Source organism: Doryrhamphus excisus, chromosome 7, assembly GCF_030265055.1.
Source record: "Doryrhamphus excisus isolate RoL2022-K1 chromosome 7, RoL_Dexc_1.0, whole genome shotgun sequence".
Classification (NCBI taxonomy): domain Eukaryota; kingdom Metazoa; phylum Chordata; class Actinopteri; order Syngnathiformes; family Syngnathidae; genus Doryrhamphus; species Doryrhamphus excisus.
In genome coordinates, this window is record NC_080472.1 from 10,263,584 (window position 1) to 10,290,178 (window position 26,595).

At 44.6% G+C, this 26,595-nt stretch overlaps 2 protein-coding genes across 2 annotated transcripts in view; both read right to left on the minus strand.

The window, feature by feature from the left end:
* Positions 1 to 14,351, minus strand: part of LOC131132031 (collagen alpha-1(XIII) chain-like) — a 42,508-nt gene extending 28,157 nt beyond the window's left edge. The window contains exons 1-11 of the mRNA XM_058077187.1: positions 14,330 to 14,351; positions 11,914 to 11,949; positions 10,414 to 10,440; positions 9,158 to 9,208; positions 6,432 to 6,467; positions 5,978 to 6,004; positions 4,802 to 4,828; positions 3,627 to 3,653; positions 3,518 to 3,544; positions 2,971 to 2,997; positions 1,542 to 1,613 (exon numbers count right to left, since the gene is read on the minus strand). Of these exons, the coding sequence (XP_057933170.1) occupies positions 1,542 to 1,613; positions 2,971 to 2,997; positions 3,518 to 3,544; positions 3,627 to 3,653; positions 4,802 to 4,828; positions 5,978 to 6,004; positions 6,432 to 6,467; positions 9,158 to 9,208; positions 10,414 to 10,440; positions 11,914 to 11,916 (324 nt within the window). The 5' untranslated portion in view covers positions 11,917 to 11,949; positions 14,330 to 14,351. The remainder of the gene's footprint in view (positions 1 to 1,541; positions 1,614 to 2,970; positions 2,998 to 3,517; positions 3,545 to 3,626; positions 3,654 to 4,801; positions 4,829 to 5,977; positions 6,005 to 6,431; positions 6,468 to 9,157; positions 9,209 to 10,413; positions 10,441 to 11,913; positions 11,950 to 14,329) is intronic.
* The window catches only part of LOC131132032 (collagen alpha-1(XXIII) chain-like), a 42,670-nt gene continuing 26,637 nt past the window's right edge, over positions 10,563 to 26,595 (minus strand). Inside the window, exon 3 of the mRNA XM_058077188.1 lies at positions 10,563 to 19,195. Within this exon, the coding sequence (XP_057933171.1) occupies positions 19,143 to 19,195 (53 nt within the window). The 3' untranslated portion in view covers positions 10,563 to 19,142. The remainder of the gene's footprint in view (positions 19,196 to 26,595) is intronic.

Sequence of the window (26,595 nt, forward strand, 5' to 3'; positions counted from 1 at the left end):
CCTGAGCGGGTTCCACTGTACACACAATTGAAAGCTACTTCATGTTAGCAATCGGCACCCGTCCCCAAGTGAAGAACTGGTTCTGTAAGCCAGCCCTGTCAGCGCCAGGCCCCTAGCTTGCAGTCTGCCAGAGATCACATGGCCACCGGTCTTGCCACAAAGAGAGTCCAGGTCCGACAGGCGGTACGGGTACAGCGTGTATCCAGACTTACTGTGGCCGACTGTCCCACACAGGGATGTACAATACGCCGCTTCTGTTGGGATGAGCAGCATCGTCCAATCAAAACTTGAGGAGTGATCCTACTGATAAGCTTATTTGTCCCCCGAAACCAAAGCAGAAGCTCTAGCATGCAACTTGCCTACTTTTGACGTACAACACAGGACATATTTCCCAAGCACACCCAAACACCATGGAAATATATACTATGTGGGGAGTCGGAAAAGCAGTAAAAGTAGCAAAAGTAGTAAAAGTAGTAAAAGTAGGCAAGCGTCCTCGTCCCTCACCATTTGGAGCTTTCCACCAAACATTTTACATTCATGCAAATCTTTCAGAAAAAGCCTTCAAAGTCGTTTTGTATTTTGTATCACCACATACAGTTGGACTCAAACCTATTTCCCCTCAGAGTAAATTCAATTCAAATGATTGAAGTTTGCAGCTCAACATCTCAAATCGCTCAACTCGTTGTTGTCCGTCGAGTCGGGGTCAAGCTATTTGGTATTCTGGTGCTTTGGTACGAACCTTTGACTTTGGCGTAAGTGACCACGGCATAGCTTCATGCTAAGAAGGAATTATGGCGAAGCTCTGATCTTGTGCAGTTGCATTACGTAACATAGCGTTTACACTTTCGTGGCGAATCATCAAAGTTTGTATCCGTGTAGGCGTAGGTTACGATGGTCACATGTATCGTGGCTCATCTGTCTCGCATGTGCCACGCCCATCTGGGCTCTTTGGCCAAAGGAGCCCCGGTTTCACCCAAAGAACAATGGCTGACCTCCTGTTTGTTTTGGACCATGGGTCCTTGGACCTTTCTGTGCGTCCCGTATTGATAGACATCCCTGCCATATTACGTAACGATCCGTGAGACTGGTGGTCACAAATTTTGGTGAGTATTTGCAAAAAGAATGATGCCAAACGTAGCAGTTTGATTCGGGCTAAAAGGGGCACTTCTTGTCCCTCGGCTGCAACGTGTACCAAGTTGGAGATGGGAATGGAGCTTTCAGGAAAAGTACCGATTCCATCCAACTACGACTACATGGAATTTACAATGAGGGTCATGTGATTTTGAGTACAACCGTATGATATATGGTATTTATTTTGACATATGGCATATATTACATATTGCAACCCAAACCCCTGCAGCTGATGCTAAATACCAGTTTTTCTGTCCACGTTTGTGTACATTTGCTGTACTTTGACATTGGTGGAGAGCACTCAATGTTTGAGGAGTGCCTTGGTTCTGGCGCCTTGGCACCACCTCTCTTTGTGGCACGACGTGGTGACGTTACCCCCTCCCTAAAGTGTTTGGGGGTCACCCACAAACCTTCAACATCAGCGGTTGGCTGGAGCGTAAGGCAGCCAAGGTTTTCAAGGGAAGATCCTGCACAAATAGGCTCTGCACACCAGAGAAGTTGGCACTTCAGTCAGCGTGGCAACGCTGGCGATAAATATTTGCCACAAGACAAAGACGGTTGAACTTAATGACGCATTGATGCCACCATGCTAAGCTACTGTAAAGGTACACACTTAAATTCCACTGAAATGTTATTTAATCATCCTCAGCAAGGAACTCTCCCAATGCTAACATGTGTCAGTCTACTATATTACGTCTTAATTTATCTTATTATCTCCACTATATTGGGTAATACCACAATAAAGTTGACCATAGGGGTGTTAGTTCATGTTTAGAGGGCTCTAATGATGTTAAAATCCACATTTAGAAGGTTGTAAACAGGTTTTCAATGCTCCATTTGTAAATAAATAATCCTAATTTGCAGAAATTCACTCATCTCAATCCGGTCTGGAGCCAATTAACTGCGGATTGCAGTAAGTGGCTCATATAAGTGGCCCATATAAGTGGCCCATAAAAGGTGTTTATTTCTGACCGACTGAATGCTGAATGCGGGGATCCACTAAATACTGAATGTGGGGATCCACCGAATGCTGAATGCGGGGATCCACTGTACACCAGGCTACAATCCCTCATCCAATCAGTGGCATGCCCAGATATACTAGGAAGTGCACCGGAAGTGCACCGGAACAGCACGTCCATGCTGCGCCACATCAGACACTGTGGTCTTCTTGTAAGAACACATACCAGCCAAAGAAATGTTGCTAGTCTTTGTTTGCGGAGTGGTTTTACATCCTTTTGGCGGACGGACGCCACAAACCGCAGAGAGCTGGACTGAGCTGGACCACTTGGTGGAAAGACGGATGGAAGCTGAAGCGATAGCACTTTGAGGTATGTAGTAGGTGGTTAACTACGCCTCAACGTCATTTTAAAAGTGCACGTTTGCTCTGGTCTAGGTTTTGGATTCTAATCTAGTCTTTGGCGAGGGACCTGCGAAGCAGAAGGGAAGGAGAGGGAAACCAATCGTATGTTTATGTGTGCCTGAAGCTCGGCACGGTCAGTGGACACGTTCGGTTCTAGGATAAAAGTGACTAAAAGTGACTAAACACTTCACCATCCGTCTCTTTCCTCTCTCCCTTCAGGAATCTTATTGTTGGCAGCCCCTCACACAGGACCTTATCGCGTCCAACCGCGTGCTAGTAATTGCCTTGCTGCTCTCAAGTAGCCAAATAACGGCACCGCTACCATGTGTCGGTCATGGCTGCCGGTCCAGCTTCTGAGGTAGTTTCCCTTCTTTCCAAAGTTATCTTCCTGCTCCGTCTACGCTAGCGCCTTTGTGTCCAGTTATGCCCTGTTAAAAGCCAGTGATCACGGCGTCACGCTTGGCATGACGTTTTCTTACCCGATGTGTGTAGTCACCACAGACACCCTGCAAAGAAACACAGTTTTTTTTTACCGATATGAAGACGGAAACACTTCAATACAATGTTCAATACAATGTTGTTATATCTACAATAGGCCTGCAAAGGTGACTATAGGGGTGTTAGTTCATGTCTGGAGGGCTCTACTAATGTTAAAACCTGATTTAGAAGGTCGTAAACAGATTTTTTTTTAGCTATAAATACAAAAATATTACTTTCATCGATAAGGAATCTATTTCCTGGAAATTCACTTATAACGGTTTAGTCTGGAACCAATTAACCGCCATAGACGAGGGATGACTGGAATTGTAAACTAGAAAGGTACATTTGTGTTTGCTCCTGGAACTCAAAGATGGATACTAATTCCTGTGTACACACAAGGCCCATCTCTCAGCGTGACTATTATGTGCCCCAGGCTGGCCACAATAAAAGGCCCATCCAAAAGGGGCATCCATTAGTATCTGGCTGTGAGGTCAAGGACCAGCCTGCCCGGTTCCTGAGGTCTTACTGAAACCAACCATCTCTCACCTTCTCTCCTTTGGGTCCTGCTTCGCCCTAAATGAGAAAAGGACACATCAGTTGGTTGAGGCGGACAGCAAAGAGGCTTCTGGGGAATGGTACACCTCGTCTGACTTACGGGGAGTCCTTTAGGACCACGGGGACCCTGAAAAGACAACAGCAGTCTGGAATCAGGTTTTGGCAGCATTGTGAGTGAAAGTGAAATATGAAGGGTAATCGAACACCAGTGACATGAGGGACCGTGCCAATGCGTCGGTGCAGCGGAACAATTTGGATTTGAAGTCTTCGATTATTTGCAGTGACTCATTATGAGCCACCCCCGTTGGTTTGACTCCCCAAGGGGGCCGGGAGTATGATTGATGAGAACAGGGAGGGGGCGGACTTTGACACGTCTTCCACCCTCCAAATGGGTGACCCCAGGGGGTTAGCAGCACCAAAGCTAGAGTATGCTAACATTAACCAGCTCTCATTGGGGAAGAATCGTCATCAAGACCAAGATGCTATTCCGCCATATCAAGCCTGGGCGAAGCACATAAAGAAACAAGCCCCGGGTTTAAACACCTCCAGTTGGACCATGACTAATGGCTGCAGTGCGTACAGGAAACCACCGGAATCCGCGGTGAGCGTGATGAAAACCAGATCATCAGCGAGGCTGGATGGGATCTCGTTGCCACGCAAGGAGAACAAAGATTGCTTGTCCTCGGAATGTTATTCCAATTAGCACACAGGCTATTAGCGGAACCTGATTATATGAATTTATCCTGCTAGAACCCAGACCCATTTGGGGACATGCTACAGAGCAAATGGAGCGCTAATGGAGCGCTAATGCCTTTAGCATATGTGCCCCCCTATTTCTACTTTCCGTATTTGTATTGTATTAAGTAGTTAGTATAAGTATTTGTATTTGAGTCAAATTTAGAATAGCCCCCCCTCTGGAAAAAAATTATAAAACAAAATACAAATAATAATAATAATAATAATAATAATTGGGAATAAATTGTTGAAAATGTTTTTTCCATAAGTCCACCAATGAACCTGTAAGGAAATAATAATAATAATAATAATAATAATAATAATAATAATAATAATAATAATAATAATAATAATAATAATAATAATAATAATAATAATAATAATAATAATAATAATAATAATAATAATAATAATAACATCCATAACCTGATGGACGGCTGAAGCAACAAAAATAAATATTATAGGTTGGGTATATTGTGTTGTTCCAACCGCAACTGCAAAAGAGCAAAAGTATTGGGACAAAATGGAGTAAATGCTTACCAAGTCTCCCTTAGGTCCACTCTGTCCCTGTGAGAACAAGGAGGGTCAAAGGTTAAAAACTGTTTCAGAACTATCCGGATGCAGTGGAGCCTGGAAAAGTCAACATCCCTTGGACTGGCTGACGCACAGCAACATAAGCCCCTGTCCAAACCACCCCCCCCCCCCCCCCCAAAAGCCACCGCTTGCACATGTACAAATATAAATATGTTTTTTTCTTTTCTGCTTCTTTGGAATGCGTTTCCACCTAAATGATTCCAGATAAGATAAACCTTCCCCAGAGGTGGGAAAAGTGCCAGCTAACATCCAGGATCTTTCTCACAAGCCCGGGAACTTGGCCCATGTGTGACCATGACCATGACTGAAAGTACTGAATGCACTTTGCAGTTTGGCTGCTGTTGCTGCTCATGTGATTTATATGTGAAAATATTTATATCCATTTTCTATGCCGGGTATGCTGGAGCCTATCCCAGCTGTCTTGGGGAGAGGCGGGGTACAACCTGGACTGGTGGCCAGCCAATCACAGGGCACATATAGACAAACAACCATTCACACACACATTCATACCTATGGACAATTTGGAGTGGCTAATTAACCTAGCATGTTTTTGGAATGTGTGGGGGGGGGGGGGGGGTACCCGGAGAAAAGCCAAGCTGGGGGAGAACATGCAAACTCCACACAGAGATGCCCAAGTGGAGAATCCAACCCAGGTCTTCCCATCTCATGACTGTGTGGCCTGCATGCTAACCACTCGTCCACCATGTAGGCATACAATAAGTCATGAGAGATGTGATATCCAGTATATATATATATGTGTGTGTGTGTATACACAGTATACTGTATATAATTGATTATAATTGAGCATGTTTTTAAATGTTAATTCCAACCGACTGGCATCAACATTCCCATCGACAGCCTTGAGAAGCTAGGCTAGAATTCAGTGGTTTTGGTGATATGGAATGAGATGGGAATGTTGGTCAACTCGCCGACTTGCTATGCTCATTTGGACTAGTCATATGTTCTTTATGCCACTGTCTAATGGAATAGCTGGTCATGTGACCTTTCCACATTCAATTTCAGGTCTTTCATGTTGAAATGTATTATAAGATTGGCAAAGTATGATTCCTGTTCCTGGGATTTTGTTCGAAAAGAAGCTTTGAGGACGAGGACTAGACTCACCGGCTTGCCATCCAACCCAATTGGGCCCTGCGACAAAACAAGACAAATGTTTTATTCAGCAGTGAAATTGTGCTTGACAATACAGTTGGAATAAGAAATGAGATGTGTCAGTCACCCAGGTCAAGGCAAAGGTCCAATGGAGGCAAGTGAAGGAGCCCGGAATAAATGCCTCAAGTGGTTTTGACAGAAAGTCCAATCGTTTTTTTTGGAGCTAACTTGCCTAAAACATTTCATTCCCAAAGTAAATGGAATGTCAGCACGTATTAGATATTAGTACTTGTCCATTCATCTCTTCCGGGCTCCAACAGTTGCATCATAAAAGGACCAAAGAGGAAGTCATGAACTGACTGAAAGACGTCTCGTGTGAAGCATATTCATAATCATCTCTAATGCTTCACAACTATTGAATAACATTTCAAGTCCAAAACCCAAAAGGAGTCTTAGTATTACTCACCGGGAACCCTGGGAATCCTCTGGTTCCTGGTTGGCCCTAAAGAGAAGATAATGGGTCAAATCAGGCTAGCAACCATCGTTCCCAGTTCAACACAAACATTTGACGAATGAACGAAAGAAATGAAAGCGAGGCTTTGAGTGCGTTCGTGTTATTTAATGAAGTTAATAGTATTGTCGTTAAGGCACGGCCAAGTCCGCTGTGGTTTCTGCTTTCAGGCTTCCGATTGGACAAAATGATATTTTGCCGCTATTTCAGCCGCTGGTTTTTGTCAACTGCCGTGGATGCAGATGTTTCTACCAGGAGTGGGCTAAATGTGCATTTTTGAAAATGTCCTTTTTGGTGTGGACTCGGCCTAAGTGGACTTGGTGCGTCTGGCCCCCTCGTCTCCTACGGTCAGGAACTTCCCCCAGCAGAGGTTATTCATTAGAGATGCCTATTACTACACAGGAAGGGGGGCACACAAAGACGTAGACCGGAATGGGTAGCAACGACAAAAGCAGACGTCTGCGCGACTCCGCTTGGCTCGGACTCGACTATGATCTCTGATGTTGACAGGAAGGAAAAGTCATTATTGCCATATGCAACTGCTGAAGAAGACCATATTGTTCATTGGAAAAATAATTAAATCAGATTGTATTTTTTTAAGGCAAAGCCTGGAGAACTGACCGAGGTCTAAGATGGAGGCTCATGTGATCCGTAGCCAAATTATACGTCCAAACCGCTTGAACAATTCCACTATTTCCACGCTGTAATTACGTGCAATTATTTGATCATTAGCTGCGCATTCACTTGGTTCCCAATAAAGAAGGCTGTTCCAGCCAGCACAAACCCGAGTCCGGTCACCCATAGGCCAGGAAAAACAAACCCTAATGTCATCCAGGTAAAGCAACATAGCCTGATTCTACGCGGACGTTGGAAACATTTGACAGTTTCAACGACAAAGGGAGCCGTTGGCTAATCTCTAATCTCAAGTCTGGAGTCATAAACTTGACATTTGGGAGTCCTTCCGAGTCCTTAGCGGTGTACGTGTTTCCCAAGTAAAATGCCACTTGAACCGTGTGACAAGCTACAGGATCTGACTAACGCAATGAATGCCTTTTGAACCTTTAGTCACAGAGAGTGCTGACGTTCAGCATTTAGTCAGCGCACCCAAACGCAATCCACGCCCTCGTTGTTGGTTCTTCACTTTGATTGCACGCAAATGGATGCATTCAATGAGGAACATTCCGTGGGAAAATGTGTTGTCTTTCTGGAAATGACATACTAGGATCTTGTTATTTCTTACTCAACACTCTCACGGACCATCTCGAGTATTTTCAAGTCAACAGACTAAAGTTCGAGTCAGGATGGTCAAGTCGAAGCCAAAGTCATGAAAAATGTGACTAGAGTCAACCTGGAGTCCAGGTTGCGTGACTTGAGTCCGCACTTTTACAATGCATGTTTGGTTAGCTCTAGTTAGCGCTAGTTAGCTCGAGTTAGCTCTAGTTAGCTCTAGTTAGCTCTCGTTAGCTCTAGTTAGCTCTTGTTAGCTCTAGTTAGCTCTAGTTAGGTCTCGTTAGCTCTAGTTAGCTCTTGTTAGCTCTAGTTAGCTCTAGTTAGGTCTCGTTAGCTCTAGTTAGCTCAAGTTAGCTCACAGTACCTCTCGTTAGCTCTAGTTAGCTCTAGTTAGCTCTAATCTCGCTTTTTACTCAAACCCTAAAAAGCCTCGACATGTTTGTGACTTGGTCTTCATGAATGCAGATTTGGCTTAGACATGTTTGGTTAGCTCTAGTTAGCGCTAGTTAGTGCTCGTTAGCTCTAGTTAGCTCACAGTACCTCTAGTTAGCTCTAGTTAGGTCTCGTTAGCTGTAGTTAGCTCTAATCTCGCTTTTTACTCAAACCCTAAAAAGCCTCGACATGTTTGTGACTTGGTCTTCATGAATGCAGATTTGGCTTGGACATGTTTGGTTAGCTCTAGTTAGCGCTAGTTGGCTCTCGTTAGCTCTAGTTAGCTCTACTTAGTGCTAGTTAGCTCTCGTTAGCTCTTGTTAGCTCTAGTTAGCTCTCGGTAGCTCTAGTTAGCTCGAGTTAGCTCAAGTTAGGTCTCGTTAGCTCTAGTTAGCTCTAATCTCGCTTTTTACTCAAACCCTAAAAAGCCTCGACATGTTTGTGACTTGGTCTTCAAGACTGCAGATTTGGCTTAGACTTGACTTGAAAAGACTTGAGCCTTTGCATTTTTTAAAGCTAAATAGATTTTATTTTCAAACCCGGCATGATTGTATCCTGATGTCACATACAGTCATGGAAAATAATATTAGACCAGCCCGGTTGGTCCAACTTCTTCTGAAGACACGACTCACACAGTTCCACCTTCTCCTAAACGACTTTTTCTCCAAAATGACTGAAGTGCAGCTGGGATAGGCTCCAGCTTAACCCAGTGAGGATAAGCGGCACAGAGGATGGATGACTGATAGACGTGGTCCATCTAAGTCTGGAAACCGGAAACTAACCCTAACCCTAACCGAAAGACAACAGACTTATTGTCCTGTTGTGTTAAGTGTTCTTTCTTCCAGTGTCTATGCTGAAGGTACGTAGGTGTCTCCACAAAGTGGTCCGTTCCGTCTGGATGCAACTAATTACCAATCCCGCACAGTGTGGACACACCCGCCAGAAAAAATGCCATGGCCCTTCTGTGTGGGCAGGGCCTAAACAGGTTCCACTGTGTCGTGTGAGGAGAATACACTTACCGGAGGTCCTCTGGGTCCAATGATGGATAGACCTGGTTCTCCTGGGGCTCCCTGAAGAAGAAAACAAAGTTCCACCAGTTAGTTATGCATCCACGTACCATGAATCATGTGATTCCATGGTTGTACACCCAAATATAGTCCAGCATGGACCACTAGAGGGCCCCCTTCTCAGGTCATCATTTCATGAAAGTTTTTTCAATCCTACATGGCTAAATCATATTACAGTCGTCCCTCGTTTATCACTGTTAGTGGGCTCCAGACCCCACCGCCAAAACTTACTTTCCACAAGAAGGATTCAGTATTAATAAATTGAATATTGTTATAGTGGGTTTTTTTCAATTGGTTTTGTGAGAAAAGTGAGGGATCTGGTTGAAGATGCCAAGGGAGTTGGGAGCACAGTCAGCAAGAAAAGCCTGCTCAAGGAGACCCATGGACAGACCCGTCTCAGCGTTTGACAAGGAAAGACCTGAAGGCTTTCAAATACAGAAATCAAATGATTATTTCTTTCAATGAAATGATGTTCTTTCACCTCCTCATACCAAACCAGGTCACCAAATCTATTTGGCCGACTGTATTCCTTCCTAATGCAAGCCAAGATCATACCGCATCCTTCAGCTGGTCACATTAATCCTCCTTTAGTGCACAGTAGCAAGACTTTTGTAGTTAGGGCATCGAAAACATAGAAAAGATTATCAGAGCTCTTGTGACGTGAAATAACACCCCTATAGTGGCCTTTACACCCCTATTACCAGATGTAGTAGACATATAAATTATAAATCTGTTCCCAGGGGAGCTGAAAGAGAGGCGGCGGAGAGGAAGTGACATCGGTGGTTCAGAGTTGAGTTTCCGATTTGCGCGGGTAAACGGCCACAAAAGTAGCTTGTGTTCAATTATCGTGATCAATCATTCAATTAAAGTCTGGTGCTTGTGTGTCTTACCCAATATGACAATATTATACCCAATATTGTGTGGCGTGTTGAGGGACAACCGTACAGATCTTGGCTAAGCGCCTTAGCTGGAGCTCCTGTGTGCACCAGCGTGCACCATAATGGCTGCTCATTGTGGAACCCACCCATTGTGGAATTTGAGAATCCAATTTCCTGGGTAATGGCCCGGGCCACCATGTACTCGCCACAACTAACAGCGCCGCCTACCCATTTCATCATCTACGTTATTTAAGAGCTGACACCGCAGCAAAATGTCAAAGCCAAGCTAGTAGATGACAGCTAGAAAAATATGTAATGGCCTCAACTTACCTTCTCCCCCGCTGGTCCTTTAAGGCCCTGGGATCAAGCACAGCAGACATGCAACAATGTGTGGAGAGACAGAAGAGAGAGGAACCAGTGTTAGAGGCATGGAGGCTACGGGGCATGCAGCTACCTTGCTACAGGAGGGGAGGGGGGGGGGCACTGCATGTGTGAACCACCGTGTTTAAGTAGCGAAAATATACAATAACGTAGACGGTGCAACCTCGGTTTTTGTTATTAATTTGCTTCAAAGGTTGGACGAACGCAGACGCAATTTCTAGCATCTCATTGGGAATAATGTCAATCCAACCCCACGGACACCCAAAAATACATCAAATCCATTTGACAGAGAATGGTAGTTCACATGCACACGGACAATGTGGGAAAATGCATGACTTCCTGTTCATCACTTTTCCTTCTTTAGCCATTTGTTAGCACAACAGCCTTTCACCCCCAGGGGGGCTCATTTGGTAGTTTCCACCAGGAATTGATGCTGCATTCACGGAATGATACTGCACACGGCAAACAGACACGCAGTAGCAGTTTGGGACATGCAGTACTGTACGGGACCCGGGACAGTGTCCAAAACACAGAGGCCAGATTTTTGATAAAACATGAAAACCAAGGTTGGATTGTACGGGCGGCCTTCACCACTTGTCGCTACCATCACAGTTTTTCCCCAAATATCATAATTAATAAATAATGCTGTTTAGTGCTTATTTACTTCCCAAATGAAGCATTTTCAAGAATAAATATCACTGAATAAAGTGACGATTTAAGGCTCTCAAAAGACGCATTCAAATATGGTGTGATGATGTAGCATTCTACACTGGCCACTAGGTGTCAGTACTGTTACTCTTGAGACAGACTTGGTAGCCGGAACAACAGGCTTTTATTGTGGGTTGGAATTCTCTCCCAACAGAAAAACTGTTGACCCACGCAGTAACCCTCGCCATGCTGAAACTCAACTCTGAATCACTTCCTGTCCGCCACTTCCTTACTTCGCTACACATTTATAGCGACAGACACAAGCACATCGTGTCTTTTATGCCTTTAATTCTTGTTCTGTTTTCTGTTGGGTAATAGGAATGTAAAAGTCAACCTGTTTATGTCGACCGACCGAGGTCAACATAAGTGTTCCAGTGTGCCAGACCCCCCCAGGGATCCAAGTCAGGAGTTGTTACTGTTGGATCCAACCCCTAGTTTATGTCCTTCATGTGTTCCGTGTGTGGCCTCACAGGCCTCAAATCTCCGGTATTGGCGCTCCATATAAGCCGCACGCCTCTCCAGCCCAGGCTAACAATCAACAGAGAGTGCTAACATTTAGCATGGTGTCCGGGTGTCGGCCCTGTGTATTTTCATGAAAGATGAAGAAGTTTCTCGTACTGGCAGTCAACCCTCTGCTCCCTCCTCAGTACCATGGAGCAATGTGTTGTGGTGTTGGATGGCTTTATACTACTGCTCACGCTCGATTATGACATGTAAATACAGTAGCATAGCATAGCTCACCATTCTTCCTGGAATCCCCAGACTTCCTTTGTCACCCTGACCAATGTAAATTCACAAGGGACAGGGTTCAAGGTCAGGTTAGGATGACACGCTTGACTTTCCAAGACATAACTTGACATTTGGACTTGCAACTCCGACTTGTTTTTGTAGCCATTGCAGAGACATTGGTATTACCCATAGTATTACTCATAGTATTACCCGTGGTATTACCCATGGTATTACCCATGGTATTACCCATAGTATTACTCAAGAACTTCACCAAAGGAAAAGCCTCAACAAGTCAAGGATTAGCGCTTGGAAGAGGATTTCTACAGTCTGCAACGTCCCAATGTCAGGAAATCAGTTCAATACTGCGTCTGCACGGCGAGGTCATGCTGGCGGTGGAAAGCCGAAGCACGCTATCAGGAGTCTGATCATTCCATCCAGCCATGCTCAGCCCAACGTTTGGCAGATCTGATAGGACATTCCGGTCAGTCGGGTCATTTTGTCATCCACAGTCCTCACAACGAGCAGTTGCTTGCACATTTTCCGTATTTTCCCAAATATAAGTCAGACTTATAGAGGAAGATCAAACGTCTGATTTCACCAAATCAATTTCACCCCAAAACTGCAAGTTCCAGTCCAGTGCGACTTATTTATGTTTTTTCTCGTCTGGAAAAGAGTGTTGTTGGTCTTTGAAGCCACGGCAGTCAGTCCTCCATTTGTGGACATTTCAAATGGAGCATAAAGGATCTTTGGTTCTGTGCCGACACGTTGAAGGTACCAACCAAACCCGCCCCCCATTTGTCCTGACTGACTTTGGCCTCATCACAAACCCGGTCTTGCCAAAGCACACCAGCGGTCATGATGACTTGAACAAGACGACACCTGTCGATGTAAATGGATGCATTTTTGGTAAAAATGACCCCCGGGGTCTCAAAGTTCTCCAAGGTCTCGAATACAAAAGCGGTCTTCGTGATTCAAGCGGACACTTAAAGCGGTAAAGAAAGCGGTGGACAAGGACTTGATGGGTTGCTCAACGTGGACGTGGACTTCAACAGGTTCACCAGATATCACTGGCAGCTTCAAGGCACCATTCTTTAGTAATCAGCGGTAGAAGTTTCCAGAAAATAGCAGTTTCCAACAAAAAACAAGAAAGACAGCTGTTTGGGAAAGGTACATCAAACAAATCTTTGTTTCTTTGTGACAGCTCAAATATCCCAAAGGATTGTTGTACATCCAAATAGTAATAATAGTAACAACGTAGTATATACAATTACTAACACCGTATGTACCATTTTAGGAACTAAATTGTGTGAGCGTTCCTAAAACGTCCCTACAACACGTAATCCACCTTCACCTTCCTCTTTGCTGTCGTGGTGCCTTCACATGCCAACGGTCCTTTTAGTTTTAGGGCTCAAAGCGCCTCTAAAAGTGGCATCCATCAGTGTTCCGTTGCATCATCACGTAAGGTGTATAAATACATCTTTGGCATCACGTAATGATCTGTCTCTTTTGATCTCTTTTATATCTTTAGAAGGGACGGAAAACAGAAAGACGTGTTCATGCTTCCCGTAAGGACTGTGGATGACTGGGATCCGCTGTTAGAAGAGTCGTCACTGCGGCCTCCACAAAGGATGCTCCATGTTTTAGTGATGGGATGGGAAGCATGCAGAGATGTTAAAGGAAGAAAAGCAGGTCCTGAGTTTGGCCTCAGTAGTCCTCTTGGGATTGGTTCCCAATGAACGTGAAGGGGAGAAGGTTTGTTCGGAGCCTTGATTAGCGTTAGCATCATCACTGAATGGATGCTAAACCTAAAGAAATCCTGAATGCTAAGGATGCTAATCACAGCCTTGAGACAAAATAAATAGGCGGCATATTTGTCTTAGCATCATTAGCTTTCTGGAAGATATGAACCGGATTTACATGAATTTATATTTTACATTTTATAATCAGACGCTGTTGTGATTTTTGGCAACTGCGTGAAACGACCTCATCAGTTTCCCCCGTGCTGTATCGGTCCGTATCTGAATGGACAATTTTAATTATTTCACATAGTTTTCTGCATACAATAATGATTGTATATATCATAAAGTCTTCATATTTCTGGCCTTGAAAACCCGTTCTTACAAGCCAGTATTTTTCTTGTCATGTCTTCAAACAAATACTTGATGACTTCAGATGATGATGTAGTGTCGAGGTTTGGAGTTCGACACGATTTAATTGGAGATTTGTACAAATGTGACGTCCTAGCAGTGCTCATCAGAGCTGGATTGGCGACTGAAGTCCCCACCGAAAGCACAGCCTCCAACTGTTCATTCAGTTCTCATGTGGTGTTTTTGGTCAACGATTCAGGAGGAGCCAAAGAAGAGATCAGATGGCCACGGCATGCAAATGGCAAGACACACAAAGACAAACGTTCAAAAAGGCAAGTTACCGGAAAGCCTGCTCGTCCAGGAGGACCCTGAAAAAGGAGTGAGAGAAATGATGGTACAAAAAGGAGGAGTGGCTAATACACACAGTCAACATAGGCTAGGATGTCCGCTTGTAGAGCCTCGCTTCCCCCCCGGCCAGCCAACACCAAAAAACCACCTGGATGTGCCCACGGAAATGGCCACACCCGCCTGCTAGCTGGCCGTTGATGTTCTCCTCCGATTTTGGATCAACATTTGCAGGAAAAGTCATACTTGTAATTAATAGGTCTGATGCCTCATCGCTCTTCAGTTTTACTGGTGCATCCAGGTTTAAGCCCTAAATACGCCATATTTCAGCTTTATACAGTAGCTACTATGATCATCATAACAGTCATCTGTAGTCGTAGTTATAATCATGATCAAAACAGTCATCAGTAGTCGCAGTCATAATTATGATCATAACAGTCACCAGTAGTCGTACCCTCATCATAATCATAACAGTCATCAGTAGTCGTAGTCATAATCACAACAGTCACCGGTAGTCGTAGTCATAATCATAATCATAAGTCATCAGTAGTCGTAGTCATAATCATAACAGTCATCAGTAGATGTAGTCATAATCATAATCATAACAATCATCAGTAATCATAGTCATAATCATGATCATAACAGTCATCAGTAGTCATAGTCATAATCATAATCAACAGTCATCAGTAGTCGTAGTCATAATCATAACAGTCATCAGTAGTCATAGTCATAATCATAATCATAACAGTCATCAGTAGTCATAGTCATAATCATAACAGTCATCTGTAGTCGTAGTCATAATCATAACAGTCATCTGTAGTCGTAGTCATAATAATAATCATAACAGTCATCTGTAGTCGTAGTTATAATCATGATCAAAACAGTCATCAGTAGTCGCAGTCATAATTATGATCATAACAGTCACCAGTAGTCGTACCCTCATCATAATCATAACAGTCATCAGTAGTCGTAGTCATAATCATAACAGTCACCGGTAGTCGTAGTCATAATCATAATCATAAGTCATCAGCAGTCGTAGTCATAATCATAATCATAACAGTCATCAGTAGATGTAGTCATAATCATAATAATCATCAGTAATCGTAGTCATAATCATGATCATAACAGTCATCAGTAGTCGTAGTCATAATCATAATCAACAGTCATCAGTAGTCGTAGTCATAATCGTAATCATAACAGTCATCAGTAGTCGTAGTCATAATCATAACAGTCATCAGTAGTCATAGTCATAATCATAACAGTCATCAGTAGTCATAGTCATAATCATAACAGTCATCTGTAGTCGTAGTCATAATAATCATAACAGTCATCTGTAGTCGTAGTTATAATCATGATCAAAACAGTCATCAGTAGTCGCAGTCATAATTATGATCATAACAGTCACCAGTAGTCGTACCCTCATCATAATCATAACAGTCATCAGTAGTCGTAGTCATAATCACAACAGTCACCGGTAGTCGTAGTCATAATCATAATCATAAGTCATCAGTAGTCGTAGTCATAATCATAACAGTCATCAGTAGATGTAGTCATAATCATAATCATAACAATCATCAGTAATCATAGTCATAATCATGATCATAACAGTCATCAGTAGTCGTAGTCATAATCATAATCAACAGTCATCAGTAGTCATAGTCAGAATCATAACAGTCATCAGTAGTCGTAGTCATAATCATAATCATAAGTCATAGTCATAATCATAATCATAAGTCATCAGTAGTCGTACCCTCATCATGATCATAAGTCATAAGTCATCATAATCATGATGAGGGTGGGGTGTCTACGAATCAAACATGATTGACGGTCCTTTCCCGCCCCCACAAGTTGACAAATATGGCAGGACATGTGGTTGCGTCATATCCCCGGATATACCATCCCTTTGCGTTTCCTATGACTTCACTTCCTTTCTTCACTCATTGGCTACCAAAGATGTATTCATACGCTGTTTTCAACCCCAACGCCAAATCCCAAAGATGGATTTATACGTCATTTAAGCAAAATGGAGTGATGGCAAATGGGGAAAATGGCCGCCAGGGGGCAGGAGTGCATCTTCTACGAGGTGGCCATGGTCGTTCCCATAGAAATACAGCAGATAGAAATAGAACCATGACAACACAGGCAGCTCATCACAGTCCATGTTGTGGAAGTACAATCTTATCTTATATGGTTATTCATGTATTCATAAAGTTCAATTCAACCCTTCTTAGGTTGGACCAGGCTGTATTTTGGCTAAATAAACGGTACATGGATACATTTGTGGCAAATGTATCTTTTCATAAGAAGTTGTTTTCCTCCGTTTCGGTTGGGAACGGATATTTTGCTGAAACATGTCTATATAGCCCAAGAACACAATATCTGCGTACCTTGAAAAATCAGTCAAAAGAATCCAAAATGGCCGATACAGAGAGGGACGCCTTGTGGAAAATGGCTGGGACTGAGGGAGGCGACTTGCTTATATGACTAGAATGTATGTTTGTTATTATGACTACTGCGTTATTAATACTAATTGTAGGGCCATTGTAAAATAGCCATTGTAAGTATACTGGTATACTGGTATACTGGTATACTGGTATACTGGCATACTGGTATACTGGCATACTGGTATACTGGTATACTGGTATACTGGCATACTGGTATACTGGTATACTGGTATACTGGTTACTGCACTGCAAGAGTGGCCATACAAGCATCAGCAAAGCCCACTGGTTGATTCTTATCAATCTGCGATAGTCGTCTGACAGGGGAACCACTCGATACTGGCGGAGAAACGTCCTGCCATATTTGCGGGCGAATGTTGAGCGGGGAATCTTGGAAACGACCATATACCAGGATCCACGAAGGTACCGCCGGGAATCATGTGGAGTGGAACAAGGAACTCATTCAACAAATGGCTACGGGCGGAGGCGGCACCCAGCGACTAATGGCCCTCGTGTCACGGTGGGCCCTGAACGCATCCCAGCCAGCTGACGCCGGTAGTAAACAATACACAAGGACCCGGACCACAATGGCTTCTGGCGCTTTCCGCAGCCGAGGGGCTTTGGGAACACAAGTCAGTGCCTCTTGTGTCAAGCGGCTCTTCAGTGAAGGACGGGGGGCTAATTGGTGGGAAGTCAAAACAGGAACTCTTGACATTTTCTAAAAAGCTTCTAAAGCATCCGCCATTGGCCGAGGAGAACCATCCCGAATATTTACATGAAATACGCATTTTCTCTGTTCCACTTCCGATACACTTTTTGTTGGCACTTGGCTGGATGGCCGGAAGCTCACCTTTTCAACATGTTTGTGTTTACGCTTGACTAATAATGTTTCTTCATCTCCCTGAACGCACCATCGTGGCTGTGAGACCCAAAAGTGAAAGTTACATGGTGGAACCTCAGTGGGCGTTTGCCACGGTTAGCGTGTTTTTCAGCTAACAGCAAAAAGTTGCCAGTTTGTGTACATTTAGTTTTAGCGTTCTAAATCTATCAAAGTGATCCACACTACTTCAGCTTTTTGGGAAATCTTTCCTTCGGTGTACACGACCGGCATTCCAGAGGACGACTGGCAGGGAGCAGAGGTCACCCGCTGCCGGAAGGACGCCGTCACTTGAATTAGGCCGTAACCCGACAACATGTGGCTTCCATTTGGCTGCTGAGTGGACGAGGCGGGGGGTAAATTGGGCCACTGTATGCGGGATGGCCGGTCCCCTGGGAACAACGCTTCCCAGCGCAATGGGCTCAAACGTTGCATTGCATCGCAGTTGGAAAAATAGCGTGGAAAACAAAAGGGTAGGAAATGAGCTGTTACATAATAGTGAAGAAAATCGGTGAAAAAGCCCAAAACTAAAAAGGTACAGATGTGCAATACCCCTCCCATTATACTGGGGGGGGGGGGCGTTCTCCAAACCCACCCCCCACCTGTCACAGGAATGACATCACACGTCTTTGACGTTGCTTTGGAGGCTTTTTAGTTCCTGTGGAGGAGCAGTGGGCTAAACGTATTTGTGTATGGCAGGGGTGTCCAATGTGCAGCCCGAGGGCCAATTGCCACCTGCAGCTGTTTTGTTATGGTTCCGGGGCACATTCTAAAAATAGAATGAACAAGAAAACTAAACTAAGAGGAAAAATGTAAAACGAGGAGTATTTTCCAAGAAGAATGAAGTCTAATGTTGTGATTTAGGACAATATTATGAGTACTTAGGAGGAAAAAGAAGAGCATTTTAGGAGCATCAAGTTGAAAGGTTGAAGCCAAAAGACTTTTGAAAAAAAGCTGTTATATGATGACAAACTTTCAATCTAACAAAAAGCAAATTGTCATCAAACATCGTGGAAAAACTGTCACCCCCTTTTTAGTTGACTTTCTCCTTGGATGCTTTTATTTTTGTATTCACTTCCTGTCTAGCCTTGCCTTGGTTTTGCTATCTCCCACACCTGTTTCTAATTCCACTCCCTTCTATTTAGTTCAGGTGTTCTCCTTCCTTTGGCGCTTGTTTGCTTTGTTTGGCCACTTGCTGTTTTCTCTGCTTATCTGCAATCCTCAATAGAAGAAATACTTTTAGAAATACTTGGCCTACGCTCCTGCGTGACTAAAACAGTAAAAGTTGTGTTTTAACTCCTATGGTCCAAGTACAAGGACAGGACAAGGAGGGAAAACATGTTCCGACCCAGTTGGATGCATCTCGGCATCACCATGCAGGTTATGGACGTACTGTACGTTAGGATAGACGCCATCCAGTACTCCATTTTACCACAGGGGACAATAGTAGTCCTTCAGTAGTACTTCACAGCCAGGTGAAAAGATAAGAAGCTACTTTACCCCACGTGGATCACACAAGGGGTCTGCTCTACTTACTGGGGGTCCTGCAAAACAAGGAAGAGAGAGAGAAAGAGAGAGAGAGAGAGATTAACATTAAGTCATTCAATCCCACCATTTTTCAGTAGCGGTCATTTTAGACCATCTGGACTCATCAAGGCACACGGAATATGGAAACACGGAGCTTAGAAAGATTAGAGTCCTGTCTTCTATCATGTTTCTACCTACTTCCGTTCTTCAGTCATCAGCAGTCCAACATAGGTACGTTTCAGGAAAATATCACTTCAGATGTAAACATTTATCGACATAACTACACACAAATGGCTTGTTTTATATCAAAATACAGATTTACAAACGTAACGTTATAAACATAACTCTTTACAATGATCACATTTGGGACTGGACTGTGTGTGCATCCATCCATCCATCATCCATCCATTTATCCAACCATCCATCCATCATCCATCCATTTATCCAACCATCCATCCGTCATCCATCCATATATCCGTCATCCATCCATCATTCATCCATTTATCCAACCATCCATCCGTCATCCATCCATATATCCCTCATCCATCCATCATCCATCCATTTATCCAACCATCCATCCATCATCCATCCATTTATCCAACCATCCATCTGTCATCCATCCATATATCCGTCATCCATCCATCATTCATCCATTTATCCAACCATCCATCCATCATCCATCCATATATCCCTCATCCATCCATCATCCATCCATTTATCCAACCATCCATCCATCATCCATCATTTATCCAACCATCCATCCATCATCCATCCATTTATCCAACCATCCATCCATCATCCATCCATTTATCCAACCATCCATCCATCATCCATCCATTTATCCAACCATCCATCCATCATCCATCCATCCATTTATCCAACCATCCATCCATCATCCATCCATATATCCAACCATCCATCCATCATCCATCCATATATCCAACCATCCATCCATCATCCATCCATCCATCCATCCATCATCCATCCATTTATCCAACCATCCATCCATCATCTATCCATTTATCCGACCATCCATCCATCATTCATCCATCCATCCATTTATTATTCATCCATCTATCTATCCATCATCCATCCAACCATCCATCCAGCATTCATCCATCCATCCATTTATTATTCATCATCTATCTATCCATCATCCATCCATCCATCCATCATCCATCCATCCATTTATCCATCATCCATCCATCCATCTATCCATCATCCATCCATCCATCCATCATCCATCCATCATTTATCCATCATCCATCCATCCATTTATCCATCATCCATCCATCCATCCATCCATCCATCATTTATCCATCCATCTAGCTTTTATGGAATGCACGTCTGCCACCTGATGGCTGCTTTAATCGTGCTGTGAAATAAAATGCATGAGTGTAGAGTTGCGTCATCACCTCCATTTGCCTCTTAGGTGTAAAACCCGTATAAATACGTTGTTGGGATGGGCGTTGGGGACCCTACCAACACACACATGTCTTTGCTAGTGAATAGGTTGAGCAGGTAGGGCAGGTTGTGTTGTGTTATTAGAGTCTGGTGACTGACCACTTTTCATCTGTTCATCTAACGAGTGTTGGAGTGTTTTTAACTTCAAGCCCAGTTAGTCTAGTTGTGTAGTTTTTCCCACTGGTGCTATAAATTGGGAGCTCCGGCTCTTTGCATGCAGGAGTGCCAGAAGCAAACATGGATGCAAGATTACCGCTGCATGGTGGGCCTTCCTTCACATCCTGTTGGCCGGAGCCGTCCCCCCAGAGCACCTTGACCCAAAGGCACTTTGAGAAAACAGCCGTCAAATATAGTACGCAAAGTGGCGCCTGATGAGGGGCAGTGCCGCCAACAGCTTTATAGCAGTGAGCAGTGGGCACCACATGAAACAAAATGCACAGCCATAAACACACACACACACACACACACACACTGGAGGATGTTGTTTGACTGCACTGATATCATGTATGCTAAGCCCCCCCCCCTGGGATTAATGCTGTCTATCTCTTGCTAACACCTGTCCTTTCCACTTATGTAAGGCACCGCTTGGACGTCCCTGCAGATGGAACCAAATACCACACGCAACATCCTAAAGCATGCATGTTCCTCCGTCCCAGCTCCTATACTTATGAGCACATATGACCCAAGTCCACCAGCCAATCGGGTCATTTCGTTCATGTACAACATTACAAGCCGCTGAAAATACAGCGACACAGACGATGCTGTAAACGCAGACCTGAAAGGCCTTGGCCTCAACATCTTCCATCATCTTCCATCGCCAGCAGCTTCCTAAGGACGCCAGTTATGTGGCCTTTGATATCACTTCCCTTGACCCGTTGAATTAGAAAGAATACAAGAGCGGGGGGGTCAGCGGCCAACTTTGAACTACCCCAGCTCAGTCCCAGAATATTCCTCCAGGAATAACCCATGGAATGTAGTTGTGTTAACTCCAACACACGCCATGGTGTTGTTGTCTTCTCACTGCTCGCCTCCACTGCGGCGCTCGTAGATTCGAGGCAGACCAACGCGCAATGGCGATGATGACCATTGAGCATCCATGTGGTGGAAGGATAACGTTTGCAGCATTTCTTGAAATGCTGTGGCATCAGCATCCTTTTTCATCCCAACTTCGACAACATTAGCTTGAATTTGTTAGCAAATTGTTTGGAGCTCGGCCATTCGGGAAGGGCTCCGTCATATCGAGAGGAGCCAGTTGCGGTGGCCCCCGGACGCCTCCCTGGCCCCGGGGCAGACCGAGGGCACGCTGGAGGATTCTATCTCACGGCTGGCCTGGGAACGCCGTGGTGTCCTCCCGGTGGATCTGGAGGAGGTGGCCTGGGACCGGGAAGTCTGGGATTCCCGAGCGAGACTGTACCCCGATAAGCGGAGAAAAATGGATGGATGGAAAACAATGATTGTCAAACAATGAAAATGTCTTGTGAGTCGACCTCTGATGACATCATAGACGGGCGACGTAATTATGGATGTGCTTTATTATGCTTTATTATATTTGGTGGACTTTCTTTGTCCATTTGGGATGGAATAAATATGCAAACGTAAATACTTGACTCTACTTTACTTTCAGTAAAGCCTGGGAAACAAATCATGTCCAAAACCGTAATTAAATAAAAAAGCAAGACATAAGCGCCCCAGGATGTGGGTTCCATTTCCCTGACTCCCTAATTCACCTGACCACTAAAAACTCAAAGTGCAGGCGTTTAGCATAGCCCAGGCTGCTCTTTCATTAGCTTAATGGAGGGGGGCTCCGGGTGGGAATTAGCAGGACGCAAACGCTCCTTTGCTTTCCAGGTAGAGAGGTCGGTGATGGGCAACTGACGAGTCGGTGACCAAAGGGGGACAGGAAGTGAGCTACACGACAGGAGAAGGGAAAGGAAGTATGCTGAAGTCCTCAGTGAGGAAGAAATGATGACAAGAAAAAAGTGGACACCAGAGCCTGGAAAAGGCTTCTTCTGGCTTCCTTTGTATAGGATGCACTCACTTCCCACACGAAACCCAAGAGGGGCCCCCGTGCTGTTAAATAGCCTTCAAAGGCCCACCCGCCTCCCTCCTGAAAAGCAATATGTCATGCATGCTGCACTTCCGTTGCTCCGTGTCATCAGCGAAAGGAAGTAGCAGAATTATGGGAAGTCGGTGGAAGAAGTGGGAACAGTGGGAACAGCGGGAACAGCAGGACAGCGTTTGCGATTGGTCTCCTCCAGCTTTTAAAATCATCAGGACCGACTCGGCCGTTTTGACGCTGTGGGTGGGGTTGGTGGATGTCTGAGGTGGGGGTTGGAAGCCACTGAAACTGAGAAGGTTAGAAGATCCAGCACATGCGAATGCTTTTTAAGAAATGCAATGCAACACACAAAGGGGCACAAATTGAGAAATGGTTTGGTCCAAGGCAGGGACCGGGTAGGAACGCAGGAACAGTTAGATGGGCCCTGACTAAGAAAGGTTCTTTCATGCCAAGGTTCTGTCCTGCTTCTAAAGGAGAAGAGAAGATGACTGGCATGGCACCGCATCTCCATGCCTTCTATGGAGTCCCCGTTCAAACTGTTCTGCCGCCATTTTAGCAACTGGTACGGGACCACAGACTGTGGAAAAACAAGAACACATCAGGTTCTTGTCCGTCAGCAGGTGTCCAAAAATGATTGACCATCGTGTTCTCTGATACTAAGCTTTTACAGCGGGGGTCGCCAACCCGTCCATCACGATGGATACCTGGTTGGTCCCCGTGTTAAATGTCCTAATTATACATTCACATCAGGGCAGGCCCTGCTCCGTTTTTTTACAGCAGGCACCTCGCAGGGCAGCTAAAGATCCTCCTTTGGACCAATGGCACATTCATAAACATACATGCATTATCACCATAGTGACCATCAAGCTTGGTCCCACAACCTAAAACCCATAATAAGACCACAATGGGTTGGGGGTGTAGACCTTGCCCAGGGAGCTTGGCCTTCAAAAAGTTGGTGTTGATTTTTTACAGCAGCAACAAATCAATGAGCTGAAGAAAACATCCGAGTTCAATGCCCATTGAAAGCAGCGTCTAACCACAGGCTGCATGCGTGTGCCAATTCTCATGGGCCTGCAACGCCTACGCCGCCATCAGGCACGCTTTCGCAGTGCGAGCGGCACTGGAGGAAACCCCCACGCCCCCGCTGCTCCAACCTCCCAGTCCAGCATTTTCCTCTGACAAATGGCATCCCAGCTAGAAGGTTAACACAACAAATGGACCAAGGCCAACCCACAGTGTTTTTATGTGTGGGTTAAGTCAACAACATTTGCTACAACACAATGCAATGTGCTTTCCCTTGGTCGGGAACACTGGCTCCACTCTACGCCCTTACTGGGCCTTTACTGGGCCTTTACTGGGCCATGACTGGGCCTTTACTGGGCCTTGACTGGCCCACCCGGTCCACATGGAAAAGGTTTTTGACTGTATTCCACAGTGCACTGTGACACACAGCAAGCATGAGGAAGCTAACAATGCAAGTAATGGGACCCACCTATTTTGACTATGAAGCTCCACGGACCATTGGAGAAGCAAATATGTACCATGTCCACACGTAACGGGAGGAGACCTTTTTTCACTTTGCATCACTTTTGCATCCATGACTCCATCCAAGTCATGTAAGCTAATGTCTCGTCAATCCAACATTGCTGAGGTCCAAGCACCAGTGAAGAATACTACATTCAGTACCACTTGTCCTCCAAGATGACTAACAGTACACCATAGAACACGAAACCATAAAATAATCTTTAATTCTTTACGTGGGATCCTTTCAGTGATGACCAGGACTTGATGACTTGGTTCAAACCGAGTGTCAACATCAGCGGGATGGACATAAACGGGTTCCGCTGTACTCCGACTAATTACCAAGACATAAACGCATTTTTAAAAAGCAGACACAGAAGTGGAGGATGTCAGAACTAGATTCCCAACATCCAGATGGGAAGACAAAGGATCCGTGACGTCATCTGCTGACCTTAGGAAGTGTTTTAAGAGGCGCTTTACTTCTTCACTGGATGAAGTCTTTGGCACACGACGCCAGGCCACGTACTAAAACAGAAGCTCAGACGGAGTAAGGATGAGGCACCGCTCCAATAAATGGAAGGAATGCTTTTTCCATATGTTGGAGAAGTTTGGGATGTGTCCAAGTTCACATGCAGAATCTAACAGTTCCAGCCGTAAACACACTCCATCACATCTTTGTTGGAAAAAGGCGTGGCTGATTCAAAGATCAGACTTTGGCATGGAAACCTGAGGAGCCACCGCTTCATCCTGTTTGGTCACCGCCCACCGGAGTCTTGAAGTGTAGTCTGCGGCTCCAAGGCGCCGGAAAAGGAAACCTGAGATTCGGCTTCTCTGAAATAACCACCAGGCATGATCTGCGTTAACGTCAGCCTCCAGTGGCTGATCATCGCCTGCGGTCAGCGTTGTGATGATGCTAACATACTTGCTCAAAGTATGCATTCCTGGCTAGGTAGGGCCCTTGTAAACTTGTGAACTTGATGATACTGCATATAAACAACTCTGATGGTATGTGCGGTTTTCTACCGGAGTCTATCCCAGTTGACCTGGGGCGAACGGCAGACGACATGCCGAACTGGCTCAGGACCGATTAAAAGCCGTCTGAAAAAGAAACAAATGCTAGCAAAGCAAGTCAATGAGATGATTTTGTAGTTTTCCCTTAACATGAATTCTCTAGTCAAAGTAGTTAGCTTAACAGCAGCTAGCTTAACAGTCCAAGGTGTTCCAATAAACGGACAAAGGTTTGTCTTTACATGACCTTTACTCTGGCAACTCTTCCAATACTGTAAAACTGTACAGAAACAAACACAGCACCAAAATATACATTACACACATAGACATTATACAAGGAATAATCAATAGGAGCAAAGCTAGCATAATAGCTACGGTCCATTAAGCTAGCCACAACCAGCGCCACACTCAATAAACTTATACAACAACACAACGGTATATTTTAGGGTTCATACAACCATCCAAATGATGTCATATGCTACTTATAAACATATAGACTCCGGGAGAGAAGCGGAAGAGATCGTATTCCGGAACAAGCAACAGCGTTTGTGTCGAGGAAAACAGCAGACAACAAAAATGGCAATGTATTATTGCGAACACTAGATGTCGCCAAACCAATAGCCGAACAATACAACCTAATAAGGCCAGCACAGTAGTAGTAGTAGTAGTAGTAGTAGTAGTAGTAGTAGTAGTAGTAGTAGTAGTAGAAGTAGAAGTAGGAAATAGTTGACATGTAAGTCTTCCAGTCAGAACTCAATAAAAGGCAGCGTTGTTTAGCATCAGGGGCCAAAATGTCAGAATCTGAAGTTTGTTCAATATTAACCCCAGACTAAGTCATCTTCTGTGGGCAAGAAAGTACCAGCTCCTCTTTTGAGGTGCGTAGGCTAGCGCAGGCTAAATAAATACATCACTCTTGCAGTTTTTTTCTTCATTCGTTTATCTCCTGTGCTTATTTTGAAGGAACTTTTATTTTGAAGGAAGAAGAATGTACACCAATCCAAACTTCGAACTCCCATTCATCAATGTCAGCACCACGAGGCTTTGAAAAGACATGACTCGACGCCAAATGGTTGGACTTTTTACCCCCCGCCCCCTAAGGTGTCAGTAAGAGACCAATGTCCTCCATGAAAGGGATCCTTAATGAAGTACAGAAGTACAACCAATAAACAACAGAAGCATTTTTTGGAGTTGCAGGTCCCGAGTGTCTGCAGCGTCTAGACCTCCCATATCAATACAAAATAGTTGGGACAATGCTGTGCTTGCCTCGCATACTTGGACACACTTGAATGTCATATGGCCAGGCTTCCAACGGGGGCTGTCATCACTGACATTAGTCAGCCGGCGAGACCCCCCCACCATCACCCC